At 32.0% G+C, this 15014-nt stretch overlaps 1 protein-coding gene across 14 annotated transcripts in view; it reads right to left on the reverse strand.

Moving 5' to 3' along the window:
- Positions 1-15014, reverse strand: part of LOC124951543 (venom dipeptidyl peptidase 4) — a 277366-nt gene that overhangs the window by 18689 nt on the left and 243663 nt on the right. For all 14 annotated transcript variants that reach the window (XM_047500074.1, XM_047500086.1, XM_047500085.1 and 11 more), the window contains 3 exons: positions 6559-6728; positions 4212-4451; positions 2963-3198 (listed from right to left, as the gene is read on the reverse strand). In XM_047500074.1, the coding sequence (XP_047356030.1) occupies positions 2963-3198; positions 4212-4451; positions 6559-6728 (646 nt within the window). The remainder of the gene's footprint in view (positions 1-2962; positions 3199-4211; positions 4452-6558; positions 6729-15014) is intronic.

Consider the following 15014-nt stretch of genomic DNA (forward strand, 5'->3'; position numbering starts at 1 on the left):
TCGACAAAAGAAAATCGAAAGGTAAAAGTAAAGAAAATGAAGTTCAGAACTGAAGGCTGCCGAGTGAATTGTCAGAGAAAAAGAAAAATACACTCGAAATGCGGGTTTTAAAATCCTCTTTTTTGCTCTTTCTTTCTCTTTCTTTTTTTCTCTCTCTCTCTCTCTCTCTTCATCTCTCTTTCTTTCTTTCTCTTTATTCCGTACAGGCTGCTCGAGTAATTTCTAGGGGATTACATGGCAATTAGTTACAATTTTATTTACTTACTTGAAAAATTGGCACGACCAGTCTAATCCGTTTTTCCATTAACATATGGAAATATAAGAAAATATAGAAAGAGATAGAAAGAGATAGAAAGAGAGAGAGAGAGAGGGAGAAAGAGAAAGAAAATTCGTATTCATGATTCATTTAAAGAGATCAAAATTATGAACGAGCATATATCAAAGTTTTTCCAACTAAGGGATATGCTTAAAGATACGTTTCGAAATATGAAGAAAAAAAAAAAAAAAAAAGGAAATGGTATTCTTTGAAAGGCGCATTAAAATATTCAATAGAATATTCGAGTATTATAGAAACAGCAATTAAGAAATTTCGATTTGACATCTCTTTCAACTATTAAAGAATATCTTGTGTATTTACCATGGCGAAGACAGAACAAGGTAATATGCGATTATTCCGCGCGACAATGCACTCCGGAAAATGGGAAGAAATGAAAATGTGATGTAGAGGAGGAAGGCTTGGATATTTGCTTTCCATAATCGTAGGTACTTCAGAGAAAGGAGAAAAGGACCCGCTTTACTTCCTATTTTGGCTTTAAATGCGAAAGAGAGAGAGAGAGAGAGAGAGAGAGAGAGAGAGAGAGAGAGAGAGAGAGAGAGAGAGATAGAGAGAGAGAGAGATAGAGAACGTATTTACAACGGCACTCAGCATTGAGTGGGGAAGATCCGCAGACGCGGAAAAACAGGATTCGCGCAGTCACTCGTAGGAGATTTCATTTAATTTATGAACGCGCAATTAAGTCGGCGACTTCTTGCGGAGAAATCTACACCATGGACTAGCCTCCTTTTTTATCTCTCTCTCTCTCTCTCTCTCTCTCTCTCTCTCTCTCCTTCTATTCCATCTCTATTTCTCTCTATCTGTATCTCTATCTCTATACCTTTCTCTTTCTCTGTTTAAATTTGCTGCACTCGAAACGTGAAGAAAGATAAAGAGGGAGGAGAGAGAGAGAGAGAGAGAGAGAGAGAACAAAATTCGGAGAAATTCTGCTCTCACTTCGTAAATTACTTCCGGGCCATTTCGTTCGTTCACTATCTTTCTGAATATCTTTAGCTTTCTGGATAAGCTGCTTCTCTTATACACCTACACGATGATTACTGCAGACTATATGAGTCGAGTTAGTAACAAATAATTATCAAATTCGATATTTCCTTTAAATATGTGAAAATATGTATATATGCGAATGTGATTTGTAAAGATAAATTCATGTAATTAATTACCACAATATTACGTTAAAACGATAGAATGATTCATGTCAATTATAGAGAAAAAATATCTATAATGTAAAAATCGAATGATTTTCGTGTCACGTATATATATAATAATGTTCATGATAAATTTATAGATCGATAAAAGAATTCTTTAAAACTTGTCAGATTTGAGGAAAATGAAGATATGTAGTTTTATCAAGTGGTCCATCTTGAAAGGTGTTAATTTCAAGCAAAGTGATAATATATGTGTAGACTAGTGGAAAAGAGAAAGGACGAATGAATTCGTACGATGTTCACCCTTGGAGAAAGTTAACTTGTGAATCTGTTTAATTCGGTTGCTCTTGCAAACTCGAACCTGCGGAGTTTCGATTAAGTTTTCGAGACACTGATTAATTCCTTACTTCAAGATCTTAATGCGATGGAATTAATTCGTTGATAAAACTGAAATGCGTGTTAGTATTCGTTGCTAGCGAAATTATTCTTGTGATCTCCGTAATCGAATTTTTAATTATATACATTAACATTCTTTTCTACGATCTTTTTCTTTATATATAAATTTTTTTTCTCTATTTTATTTCAAACTATAGCTTCTCGAAGTATAGAATCTTGTATCATTGGTATGAATTAGAATCAGAAATAATTTTGTATCATTGGTATGAATTCTTTTTTTTTTTTTTTTTTGCGTCATCAAGTTTTATAATAAACCAATGTTTCCGATTCGCTGTAGAAAGGGAATTTCGATAGTCAAAAGATTAATTAATTTATAATGAAAATAACGTCCCTCAGTGAATAACAGGCAGTGTTGAACCTCAGCGGCAAAGCAATTAGCGCGTGAAAGAGTTATTAATGATTATTTAATCGATGGACTAGCGTGCTTTAGGAATATTACGTTCAGGTGTGCTACGTACGAAAGGTCCGTATGGAACCATTGATTATCCCCAATTTTGCGGTTAAATATGCATTTACAGAAAATACACTCGCGGCGAGGTTTGGGGAGAACGTTAATAGAATATATAACATAAATTGTAATATAACGTTAATATTTTTATTGAAAATTTTCCTTTCTTGATATTCAAGATTTTAGTAATTTTTCTTTCTTTCTTTTAAACGAGAAAATCGAATTTGTCGATGGATGTACGTGCTCTTTTTTTTTTTTTTCTTTTTTTTTTTTAACAATGATTGTCCTTGCCAAGAAAGCAGGGCAGAACAAGAAATGAAAAGAAAAAAAGAAAAGAATTAAACACCATCATCGCATCGGTATTCATGGATTAAATCAAATCCGCATCAATGCAGGAGTTATGCAAATTCTCATAGTAATTCAGTTGCACTCTAATTGCCGATCCCAGAACTATCGAGCCAGTAACTGCTCGGACTATGCAGCCTATATAATACAGCTGTACAATTTGGTTATATACAAAGCAGGTTTGTTCTATTCCATTTGTGATTCGTACTTAAGGATATCATAGATTATACTTACACATACGAATTCTCTTGGTCCCATGCAACTATTTCAGTTACGACGAAGTAGCCGGAAGTTAGAGAAACCGTAATCGGATTTACACTCGTTGCATTCTTAATCAAAACAAGATGTCTCCAATCTGTACCGTCCTTTTGCTTTCTTGGCAATATTAACAAGAAAGAAGTGCCATCCTTGCTGAACAATGGCGCTTCGAATTGTTCGACCCAACCGTTCTTCTCGATGTAAGTTAGAGCCTGCAAAAATAATTTGTTTTCTTTTTATTTTCTTTTACTTTCCTTTCCTTTTTTTCCTTTTTTTTTTTTTCAACGTAAATTACTTTCCTACGTTTTTCTGTTTTTTTTTCTTTTTTTTTTTTTTTTTTTTTTTTTTTATAAACGTAAATAAATTTCAATTATTGTTTAAATATGAAATAAAACGAAGAGAAAGGGTATTCACTATTTCCGACTTTGAAATTGTACACAAATCGATAGCTCACTTTATCGAGTTCTCTTAACGAGCGAATAATATTTCCTCCCATCGAAGCAATTTACGTAGTGGTCTATGTCAAATCATTCCGTCGGATCTCTGTTTAATCGAATAACGGTATTAATTGAAATGTTCCAGTTGACAGAACGCGGATTCACGAGAATCAATTAGCGGAACGACGTAAGCAAGCGTTCGTAAACTTATCGACAACAAACGTTCGAGTAGACACATAGACACATATAAACCTAGAAATGTAGCAAGAGAACAGTCTCACCGTTTCTGATCGCGTAATTTCGCGCTTTCAAATGGTCCCTTTCTCTCCGATTGCGAGAAACGAGAGAAGAGAGTAACCAAGAGAACTAGACGAAGTGTAATTAAGCAGCATTCGTCTTTGACAGGTCCTAGTGTAGCTTTAGAATATCGCAAAGCGAATGGCTACCACCACCATCACCACCACAATTACTACTGCAAGAAGTGTATTCAATTTGTGTGTGCGCGCACCTACACGTACAGACACGTACAGTATGCACATATATACACATACACGGGTATTATATATATATATATATATATATAAACGTATGTGTGTATACGCATGCTTCGCGTTAGGTCGTCAAGATTACGACTTATGTTAGTAGTGTCCATTAAGAGAAGAGAAGGAACGAGAGTTGTTGAGGGATACGAAGGGTTTCGCTATTATTGCAAAATTAACCACGAAAAGAACAAAGAAACAAGACAGAGAGAGAGAGAGAGAGAGAGAGAGAGAGAAAATTGTACTTACCGTCGTACAATTTGGTACGTGACTGTCAACGTCGCATAGTCGGAAGTATGCCATATTCTGTACTCTGTTCATCCAAGTTGCGTACACGTGATTATCGGTAGGAAAACTAACGGCCGACAATATCCTTTCAACCGACGACAATTCCGTAGGATGCTCGATCTCGATTAATCTCGTGTTACCACGTACCACCTCCTCGAGATCGACATAGAAGAGCTTTACGGTAGGATTCTTCGTGCCACTCTGAAATGATAATAAAAACGGTAGATAGAGACGGTGAAAGAATGTACAAAGAAAAAAGAAAAAAAAAAAAAGAAAAAGAAATAAGAAAAGGAAAGGAAAAAGTCAAAAATCACTTTTCTTTTTCTCGGAAAAGAACGAAAACGAAAAAAGAAAAAAAATGAGAAATGAAAAGAAAAAAAAAAAAAAAAAAAAAAAAAAAAAAAAGAACTTTCGTTTGTTTTCATCGAATCAGCCTCTTTTAAGGCGAGCTTGAAATCAAAATAATGGGATGCGTCTCTTTAAAAGCATACTCAGTGAACGAAGCTTGTCAGCTCTTGCCTATGGAGATGTATTTTTTTTAATCTATTGGATGGGTCCCTTAAGCTGGATGCTGTCTCTGCTCTTTAAATTCCCTTTCCCAACTAAAATGATTTTTTGTTCGAAAGGAAATCGAATAGCTTGATAGAAGAAGAGTGGGGGGGGGAGGGAGGGAGGGAGGGATACTTTTAATGGAAGTCACGTGTTATTTAAGTCGAGGTAAACGCGGGTCGAACAAATCAGCTGAGATTGTTTCTTTTTCCTCGAGGGACAAAGGGGAAAAATTGCAAAATAAGTTTCTTCTTTCTTCTTTTTATCTTTCCTTTTTTTTTTTTTTTTTTTTTTACATATATACATTATATATACACGTACATACGTAAGTAAGAATATTCTACGCATTTTGAATAAATCGAATATATAAAAATTTGAAATATATAACTTTATATTTCATGTCGGTCGGTTTGGCATTCTATTGTTCTTTCTTTATTTCCTTTTTTTTTCTTTTTTTTTCTTTTTCTTTCGTCTTTTTTCTTTTATTTTGATACCGAGATATCATCTCTTTTTTTAAAGTCGGTGACATTAATCGCGACTTACAAAAGAGTGTTGAAAAATGCAAAGGTATCTCGTACGGTCCTATCCTTTCCTACTCTCAGCTTTAAACTCTAGTTAGAAGGCTTTTAATCTTTAAACGAGGGTACCGCAACGCGTCAGAGAAAAAGAGAGAAAGAGAAAGACAGATAGAGATAGAGATAAAGATAGATAGAGATAGAGATAGAGATAGAGACAGAGATAGACAGAGAGAGAGAGAGAGAGAGAGAGAGAGAAAGAGACTCGAAGAGCACCCACTTTAAGGTCGTGGTATTCTAAAGTGCCACGATATTTTCACCTTTATCATGAAAACTAATTTTCCATACGTTTTTATATTAAGACAAATTATTCAAATTATCGTTAAATAAGAAAGAACGGAACGATCGTGGCAGTTACGTCAAAATAAAAGTTCGAATATGAAAATGTATGTTTCTGTGTTCGCGAGTATTCGTGAAGGTACTTAATAAGTAGGATAATTTAATCGCAAATTCGACAAGTAGGTGTTCCTATCGATCGACGACGACAACGATGCTAGTGTAGTATCGTTGACTCGTAAAGCAATTAACTAACTACGTCTATGTAATCATTTGTGACGCACGCGTGACACGGTACTCGAGCTAGGCGTGCGATTAATTTGCACGATTGCAGCTAATTGGATTGCCAATAGATCGTGATATTTGATCGCTTATCGAAATTAATAGAATATTTATGAATGTATTGAAAATTAAGCTTCAAAGTAGTATTCTTACGAAAAAAAAAAAAAAAAGAAAAAAAAAGAAAGAAAAAATAAATATATGAATAAATAAAAGTAAAAATAAATAAACCTTTTATTTTTTCTTCTTTCGATTATAAATAAATCTTTTTAAATAACATTTTCTTCGTGATAAATTATGGAAAAATAAAAAAAAAAAATGAATCCATTTAAAAAATAAATCCAATAAAAATAAATAAAAATAAAATAAAATAAAATAACATAAAAAAGAAACGACAATGACAAAGAATTATATAATTTCGTTATCATTCATTATACGTAACTATACAATGAAGAATAGAAATAACTGAGATAATTGTTCTTTTTCGTTTTAATAGCGGATTTAATCATTGACGGAACTACTTATACCATGAACAATGATAACTTGCCAATGGCTATCCTAGATATACATTTCGAAAAGCTAACATCGTCGTGTATGACTCGAAGGCTAAACGGAGTTTCGGTGCTTACCTTGGGATAGTGAATCGGTATAGCCGACGTGTATTGGAAAGTCAAACTTCCTGGAAATCCATAAAATGGTATGTTCATAACTGGTGTCAAGGTATCATTGAAGTATCCAAAAGCCAGTTTCGAGCCGTTCGGTGAAAACCATAATGCTTTGTTAGAACTGAATACTTCCTCTGAAAAAAAAGAAAGAATAAAAGGGATCGTTTTATGTTTTTGTTGTTTCAAATATTTATTAATAAATAAATAAAATCGATTTTAATCAATGAAAAAAAGTCTTGATTACAAATCATATTATATTTATATATTTTAATACGTATTAAAGTATTGAATTTAATTAATTTGCGCATGTGACAAACTAATCGTGAGATACAACATTATGACAGTTTTTATTGTATTCGACTGGATGAACTCGTAGGGACGTATATTGACCATTCTTTCGCTCGAAAACTTTATCGAGGTCAAAAAGTTTTTATCTTGGTTCTCGTTTCGTTCCATTGGAACGCGACTCCATCGTTTTCTCTCTTTAAGTAAAACGTTAAAGGGAGTATATACATTCTTCTTGATGTTTTTCTCTTCTATTTACGTTATATTACCTTTTATTTTTTCTTCTTTCGATTATAAAGAAATCTTTTTAAATAATATTCTCTTCGTGATAAATTATGGAAAAATAAAAAAAAAAAAAAAAAATGAATCCACTTAAAAAATAAATCCAATAAAAATAATTTAAATGCATTTCATACGTATTTTTGTTTATTTAGTTTGCTATGCAAACGTGTGTAGATACGTGAAATTGTTTCAAACAAATTAAATTTAGACTATTATATATACTTTTTAGTGTATTTTTTCAAAGAACTTTTGTTCGATAACATTATACAAAGGATTTACAAATAGGTATGTTATATGTATTCGTGTAAATTTTAAACGTTGGAGTAAGTAACTTTAATTAATTTTCTAGTTCTCTGAAAGGTTTGAGAAACTAAACCAATATAACTGACGATAGTTAGAATTAAATTCTTCCTTTTGTTAAGAGCAAAGAATTTTATTCGTAAATGGTTCTTTTTTTTTCTTTTTTTATTCGTCGTAAAATTTTAAAGAAAATAATAAAATGAAATTTAATAAATTTACACGAATGAAATATCCATAAATTTCTATACTTTATATTATTTATAAAATAATATGAATCACTTTTCATTTATTTCGTTTGGAAAGTATTTTCTTTTTCTCTTATTTACTTTTTTTCAAAGATTAGCACGAATCGTTCGGCTCGTAAGATCCTTGATATCGACGAAACTGAAGCAATTCGTTCGATATCTTGAAAAGGTCGTGGCATGAACGATCGTGACACGAAAGAAAGAGATTCGAGAGTCTTCGTTTTAGTATGCTTGAAGGTACATAGTTGCCTTGGTGGTGTACCATCGAGGAAGGAAGAAAGAAAGAAAGAAAAAAGAGAAAGAAAAAGAAATATACAGACAGAAAGGAGAGAGAGAGAGAGAGAGAGAAAGAGAGAGAGAGAGAGACGTAAATATCTACTTTGGAAAGATCGCAAAGAAGGTTTGAACCTTCAGCGTCTCTTCGTGGAAGCAAAAGCCGCGAGAGGTAAGCTATAAAGAGAGGGTGAGATTTACTGATGGTTTAGGGATGGAGAAAAGGTGGTAGCATATTTTGAGATCGGTGCTGTTTTCTTATAACCCTTTGAGAGAGCGAATTCCTTTCTTGAATTCTTGAAAGAGTCGCGAGACTTTAGATAAAGAACGAGCTTCGACGAAAGCGTTGGATGGAAAAGAGAAAAAGAAGGAAAATAGAATGGAGAAAAAGAGAAATAGAGGGTAGGATAAAAAGAGTGGATGAAGAAATACGTTGAGAAGGAAAGAAGTATGGAGTGCGAAGGCTTCGTTTCAGTGAACGTGACGAGGGAGAAAAATAAGTGGTCGGGGATTGGGGATGAAATTTCGTGACGAGTGGTGGTGGAGAGGGTACGATTCGCGGTATACGTGTCAAGAAAAATATTCTTCGTCGAAATCTTCTCAGGAAGAAGATAAGTTTGGTTTTCAAATGCTTTTTGATACGAAAAATTCGCTTGATACAAACAACGATATTATCCTTTAGTTTTCATCCCCCCACCAAAGGGATGTTATTTGTTTCTTGCGGCATACACTTAATAAATTTAATAGAGTTTCATCGAAGGATCAAAGGAAGTAGAGAAGTTTAGAACGTGATCAAAGCTATTCCTTTCTCCTCCTCTCCGACATTCTCTCTACCTTCTATAAAGATGAAACATGTAATATATTTGGAATGTGTAAGTAAATTGCATGCGTGTATATTTCAATATTATCTATTTTCTTAATTATTTTGATTTATATGTTGACGTGTGATCAATTTTAAAGAATAAAATCGTAGAAAAAATACTATATATATTTTATACACATGTACATAGCTATCATAGTATTAATTATAATTGTTAATTCTACTATGAATTTAATTGAACTAATCTTTTCAGCTACTTGAAGAATACCAGGAATATCAAGTGATAATCTTTAAACTAACTGCAAATTCTAGAGCCAAGTAATCAATTGCATGTGACTACATCGATCCAATCAAAGTGATCGACGTGCATGGAGGGAAATCCTTATCAGGATCTCAATATTACAATGATTTCGAGTACATAGATATAATCGGAACAATATCGATCATTTAGAAGACTACTTCTTCCATTGACAAAATCGTCATTTATGATTTGTTATTTCACAAATTATCACGTCTTTTTCGTTTTTTTTCTCTTTTTCTTTCTTTTTTTTTTTCTTCCTTTTTCATTTTTTTTTTTTTCTTTTTTGCAGTTGAAGTAAATAGCATATTGAAGTGGAGTATCTTTCTCAATGATATTGAACGTTATGATGATACTCGATAGTTACTCAAACTAAGATGCATTACTTTCGTAATGTTACTTTGACACCGAATGTGAGATGGTTGTTGCATCATGCAATACGGGTAAACTACTGAGAAACATTTTGCTAAGTAAGGCTCACGAGTTTGAGGAGAAGTAGAATTGTTAGTATCAACTTTAGCATTATTCTCAACCATGGAATTCACCTTGAGATATAGTGGTTACTTGTAACATTTCTATTTGATCACCGACAAAGTAAAAAACGATAAATTTTCTTTGAAATCTCCTCCCCCCCCTCTCTCTCTCTCTCTCTCTCTTCCGTTCAATTGATTACGTTTTGCAAATTCATGCTATCAATTAAGAATCATTAATCTATATATTTTTACTTTATTTACCTTAATCTGAAATAATATCTAAAAGAATACCTGAAAGCTTTTCCATGTTACTCAACAAAATTTATTAGTAAAAATAATCTAATGAAATAATACTCTGTCCATAGCATTGATGTGACTTTGATAAAATACTGCAAAAATAAAAGAAGAAGAAAAGAAAAGAAAAGAAAAAAAAAACACTATAAGTATAATTTCATAACTAATTGACGCAACGATTAATATTTTAATTTTTATTATTGGAATAGAACTGTGACATAATTCATATATATGTATATATATTAGGTGGACCGGAAAGTAATGTCGTTTTCTTAAATTAAATTCAAACGAATAAATTTTTAACAATTTTTAACAATCAAATATCGATATGCGCAGAAACGACATTATTTTCCGGTCCACCTAATATATATATTTAGATTCTTTAATGAGCCAAGAATTGAATGATTTCTCTTTAGTACTCGGTGAATTTTTGGAAAATTTGTTACAATTCTTCCGTTACGTTCCTATAATAACGAAAAGTAGAATGTACCCAAGGGTGTACTTGGAGCGAGGTACTTGACGTTAAAATAGCATAGAGAAGGAAAAATGGAGAAAGAGAAATTTATAGAGAATAGAATTCTCTTATTATTAATAGCAAGGTTTTATGTACATATATATATATATATATATATATATATATATATATTCTTTTAATAAGATAGATTTAAATCCGACTATAAATGAATTTCATCAGTTGGAAGGATTCGTTAGAAAGATTTAGAAGGACCGTTAGAAGGACACACAGCTGTGCTTTATTTCTACGAAGACGAACGTCTACGGTGATTCTCTACTAACTATAAGCTTCGGCATCTGCTTTCGGAGAATGTGCACTTGCCTCGTTAATACCGACATCTTAACCGTACCCACGCATTATCCTCTGACGATAACGCGGTTAGAATTTCTAATCAAGCTACCCTCTCAGTAATCGTGACGTAACGGCGGATAGCTCGAACTTAACCAACTAGTAAAATTTTATATGCGTTCTTGCTTGTCCTTCGAATATTTGAATAAAAACAATTGAATTTTTCGAATAAATTATTTTATTTATCGTTCTATTTATTTCTAGATTTATCGAATTATATATTCTCAGTTTTTTTTTGTTTCTTTTTTTTTTTTTTTTCTTTTTTCTTTTTTTTCATACCTTCTTTTTTTTTTCCTTTCCGAAGAAGCTACTCGCTTACTTTTGATACTCCGAAATAAAAAGGGAAGAGGTAGAAAGTCCGAGAAAACTTCGACGTTAAAAAGGCAATATTTTACGATGGCGTGGAACATGAAGCGTAATGTTGTAATGAAAGGTACGTTAAATATTAAAAATATAAATGATGGAAAAATAGAAACGTTAGACAAGGAAAAATTGTTCAAGTAGATAACGAAGGCCAAAAGGGGTTTTCTGTTTTTCTTTTTTTCTTTCTTTTTTCTTGTATTATTTGCTGTTTTTCTTTTTTTTTTTTTTATTTTCCTTCTTTTTTTTTCTTTTTTTTAAATAATAAATATGGTATACTTTATTGAATATTTCATTTTATCTATTTATTTACGAATATTCGTAAGAAAATAGAATACAGAAAACCTTTATATGTACTATGATGGAATATACAATGCGAAGTTTAATGTAATAATGAAAAATACGTGAACGAAATTTAAGACGATAGTACTTGGTTCTGTTTAGCATCGTATACAGTTTTCAAGTATAAAATTATATTACCAGGAAGACCTTGATGTTACCTATAAATTTATCGTTTCACGTATACTACATAGTTTTACGAAAGAAATAAACTTTTATAGATCAAATTAATCATAATCATATAGATATGTAAGAATAATAATTTAATGGACTTACTATTTCTCATTTATTTCATTGAATTCACTTTGACATATTTGAAATTATTTATTAATGTAATATTAATCGTTAAAATAACATCGCGTCGAAGTTTGAAGAAAATTGAATAGCTCGTAAGCTTGCTTGGAATATAGACTAAATGTAAATTATCTTATACGTCCTCTTTCAAGAATATGGATGAAGTTTACTTAGTAGACAAAGTTTTGCTAATTTTCTTGAAAATCGTTCATACATTATAGTTATTGTAAAATTGGTCTAGGTTTCAAATTAGTCGCTATGCATCATCGTCATTGAAATTATCGTTGGCCTTATCATCAAAGGATTTCGTAGAATAATAGTACTTCGGACCGTTTAATCGTGATTAATAGTAGAGCGATATAACTTGTCTATGTGTGTAGTATGTATTCGTATGCAATTCAATTCAAATGTGTATATGTATATATGCAAATTCAGTATATGCGAATTGTATAATTAGTAGATCATTGTCTATTACCGTCTAATGTATAGAAGATATAAAATTATTACCGTGTTAATCGATTTTAATGTCAAAAGATTTAATAATATCTTACATTATATAATTCGTATATCAAGATATTTATTCACGACGACTATATTTTTCCTTTCTCGATAAAATTTTATAAAAGTTTTGATCTCATTGGAGAATTATCTTCATCGACTTTCAATGTCGTCAAATGTTACAAATATTTTAGCCGTTATGTAATATCTGAGGTATATGAAATAGTAAAATACGTAAGACTCTTTGGAATTCTTAAAAATAAAATCGACTGAAATGCAACGTCGAAGCATTTGCTAGAGACGACAGTACAATGGTGACATTCGATTCCCGGTGGTGGTTCGATGAAATTCTGAGCACGGCACCTTTCCAACTGGCACCTGTCAACCTGTCAAGTATCGACTACCATCTTCAACTGATTAAATAAGAAGCAAGATTCTGAATTTGCAAGATGTCGATGTGTAGTATCTATTATAAGATATATCTAATATTATCTAGACAATTGAATAATATCATAATTTTTAATAACTCCTATATTATTTTCGAATTAACATTTGAATTAATTGAATGAAAAAGATTAAGAAAATTATACAAAATATTTCATCTGTATAATTAATTTAACGTAATACTTTATAAAAATTATTTATAACATGTTATTTATAGAATGTACAGATGACAATACGTATCGTTTATAATTTTAAACGATAATATTTGTCTATTCGTTATGTTCGTAATTTTTGCAAATTACCAATTGTCAATTCGTAGGATATTAACAAAAACATTAAACGACCATCTTGTTCTTGGATAAAAGTTAACGAAATAGTTTTATCTTCGGTAATCTCTCTTATACATATTCAAATTACAAATTATCACTCGAGGTGAAGAATTGTTTCTTCCGTGTTTCTTTTTTTCAGTTCGACGGACATCTCTCATCTCCCATCTCTCTTCCCCTATCTTTTCCCGCTTCCCACGGGAATCGTTCCTTTTCAACGAGAGAAGCGCGTAATTTTTTTTGCGGTTTGCGCTCACGACTAGATGGTCGAGATAATCGACTCGTCCACTTTTTCCATTACACAGAAGGACGACGTTACGTGGCATGTATAACAAAACGGGGAGAGTACTTTCTCTCTCTTTCTCTCTCTCTCTCTCTCTCTCTCTCTCTCTCTTTATATCTCTTTCTTTTTCTGTGTGTTATTTTTTCGTTTTTCTTTTTCGTATTTTTTTTCTATCTGTTTTTTTTTTTTTTTCTTCTTTTTTTGAATTACTATGGTGAATCCGTAGCAGGCAGAAAAGTTTTTAGTTTCTCGTCGCGTTTCGTGTTATCGTTATGCTCGGCCCGTTGAACCGCTTGGACATTTCTCATCGTGCAAAGTGCCTACCCGTATTGCATCCCGGAACCGAAAATACGTTCTCTCTCTCTCTCTCTCTCTCTCTCTCTCTCTCTTTCTCTCTTTCTTTCTCTTTCCCTCTTTCCCTCTTTCCCTGTTAGAGTTATATTGCATGTGTACAACAAGAAGGGGAGAAGCTTAAGAAGAAGAAGAAGAAGAAGAAGAAGGAAAGGATGGATCAAGAGAAGAAGCAGAAGGAGATAAAGGAGGAGGAGAAGAAGTAACGGTAGCCACCGAAGTGGATCGTGATTCTCTTTAAGGAACTTAAAACCGAGTTTGAACTACCGATTGACGTTCATGTTAATGCACTACGAACTTCTCTGACAAAATAACGTTCACAAAGATTGCTCCTAACGCTATCAAGAGGAAATACATCAGGCAATCCCCTTTCGTTAAGTCGCTATCGTTCTCGTATCTCAAGAATTCTCAAGTTACCTTACTTCTCGATAGAGAGATAGAGAGATAGAGAGAAAGAGAGAGAGAGAGAGAGAGAGAGAGAGAGAGAGAGAGAGAGAGAAGAGAAAGAAAAGAGAGAAAGAGAGAGAAGGATGTTCTCGTTTCTTCTTCCTCGAAAATAAGTTAAGAAAGACACGGATCCGTGAAGTTGAGGAAAATCAAATAAGAAAAGGTAGATCTTTGAATAGATCTTTGAGATATAAAGTTCGCTTTATTATTTTGCTGTATACTCAATGGATTTACGAATTTCAATATTAAGTACAATTAATAAAAAATAATGAAATTGATAATCGAATTACCAATCGATTAGGGGAGACTCAAATTGATACAGGAGCAGATTGATAAATAGAAATTTTCTGGACATTATTTATATGTAACTCGATCATAGTACTAGATGTTTATTGTTTATCTATTTATTAAGATAGAGCGTAAATTTATGTATGTTGACAATAACAGATATTATTCAATCATTTTGTTTTTATGGAGAAAAACGTTTCAATTAAATAATGTTTGATTTATATAATTGAAATTATATTACAAAACAATATGAACGAAATAACATATCTTTAATAATAAAAATATCTATCAACAGTCATCAAGATATTTCATTACATGTATCAATTTAACAGAGCTTCAGTCGGGTAAATTGATACATTTTGATTTCATTAAATAAATGTTTTTTTTTTAAATTTATTTTATATACATATTTCGTCAACAGTTTCATTTTCAATGTGTTAATAGAAAGTGCCAATGTACATTTTCACATATTTTTTATTAAATAATTAATGAACACAAAAATTAAGAACAATAAAATTAAGAACAAAAGATCGTATCAATTTGTCGCGGTCAATCTCGGAGATTTCAAATCAGCTCAAACGTTAAAAATATGAACTATACTTTCAATGATCACAAATATTTGTTAATTATTTGGATGATTTTAACACGGATCTCGATT

Source organism: Vespa velutina, chromosome 9 (genome assembly GCF_912470025.1).
Source record: "Vespa velutina chromosome 9, iVesVel2.1, whole genome shotgun sequence".
NCBI lineage: Eukaryota > Metazoa > Arthropoda > Insecta > Hymenoptera > Vespidae > Vespa > Vespa velutina.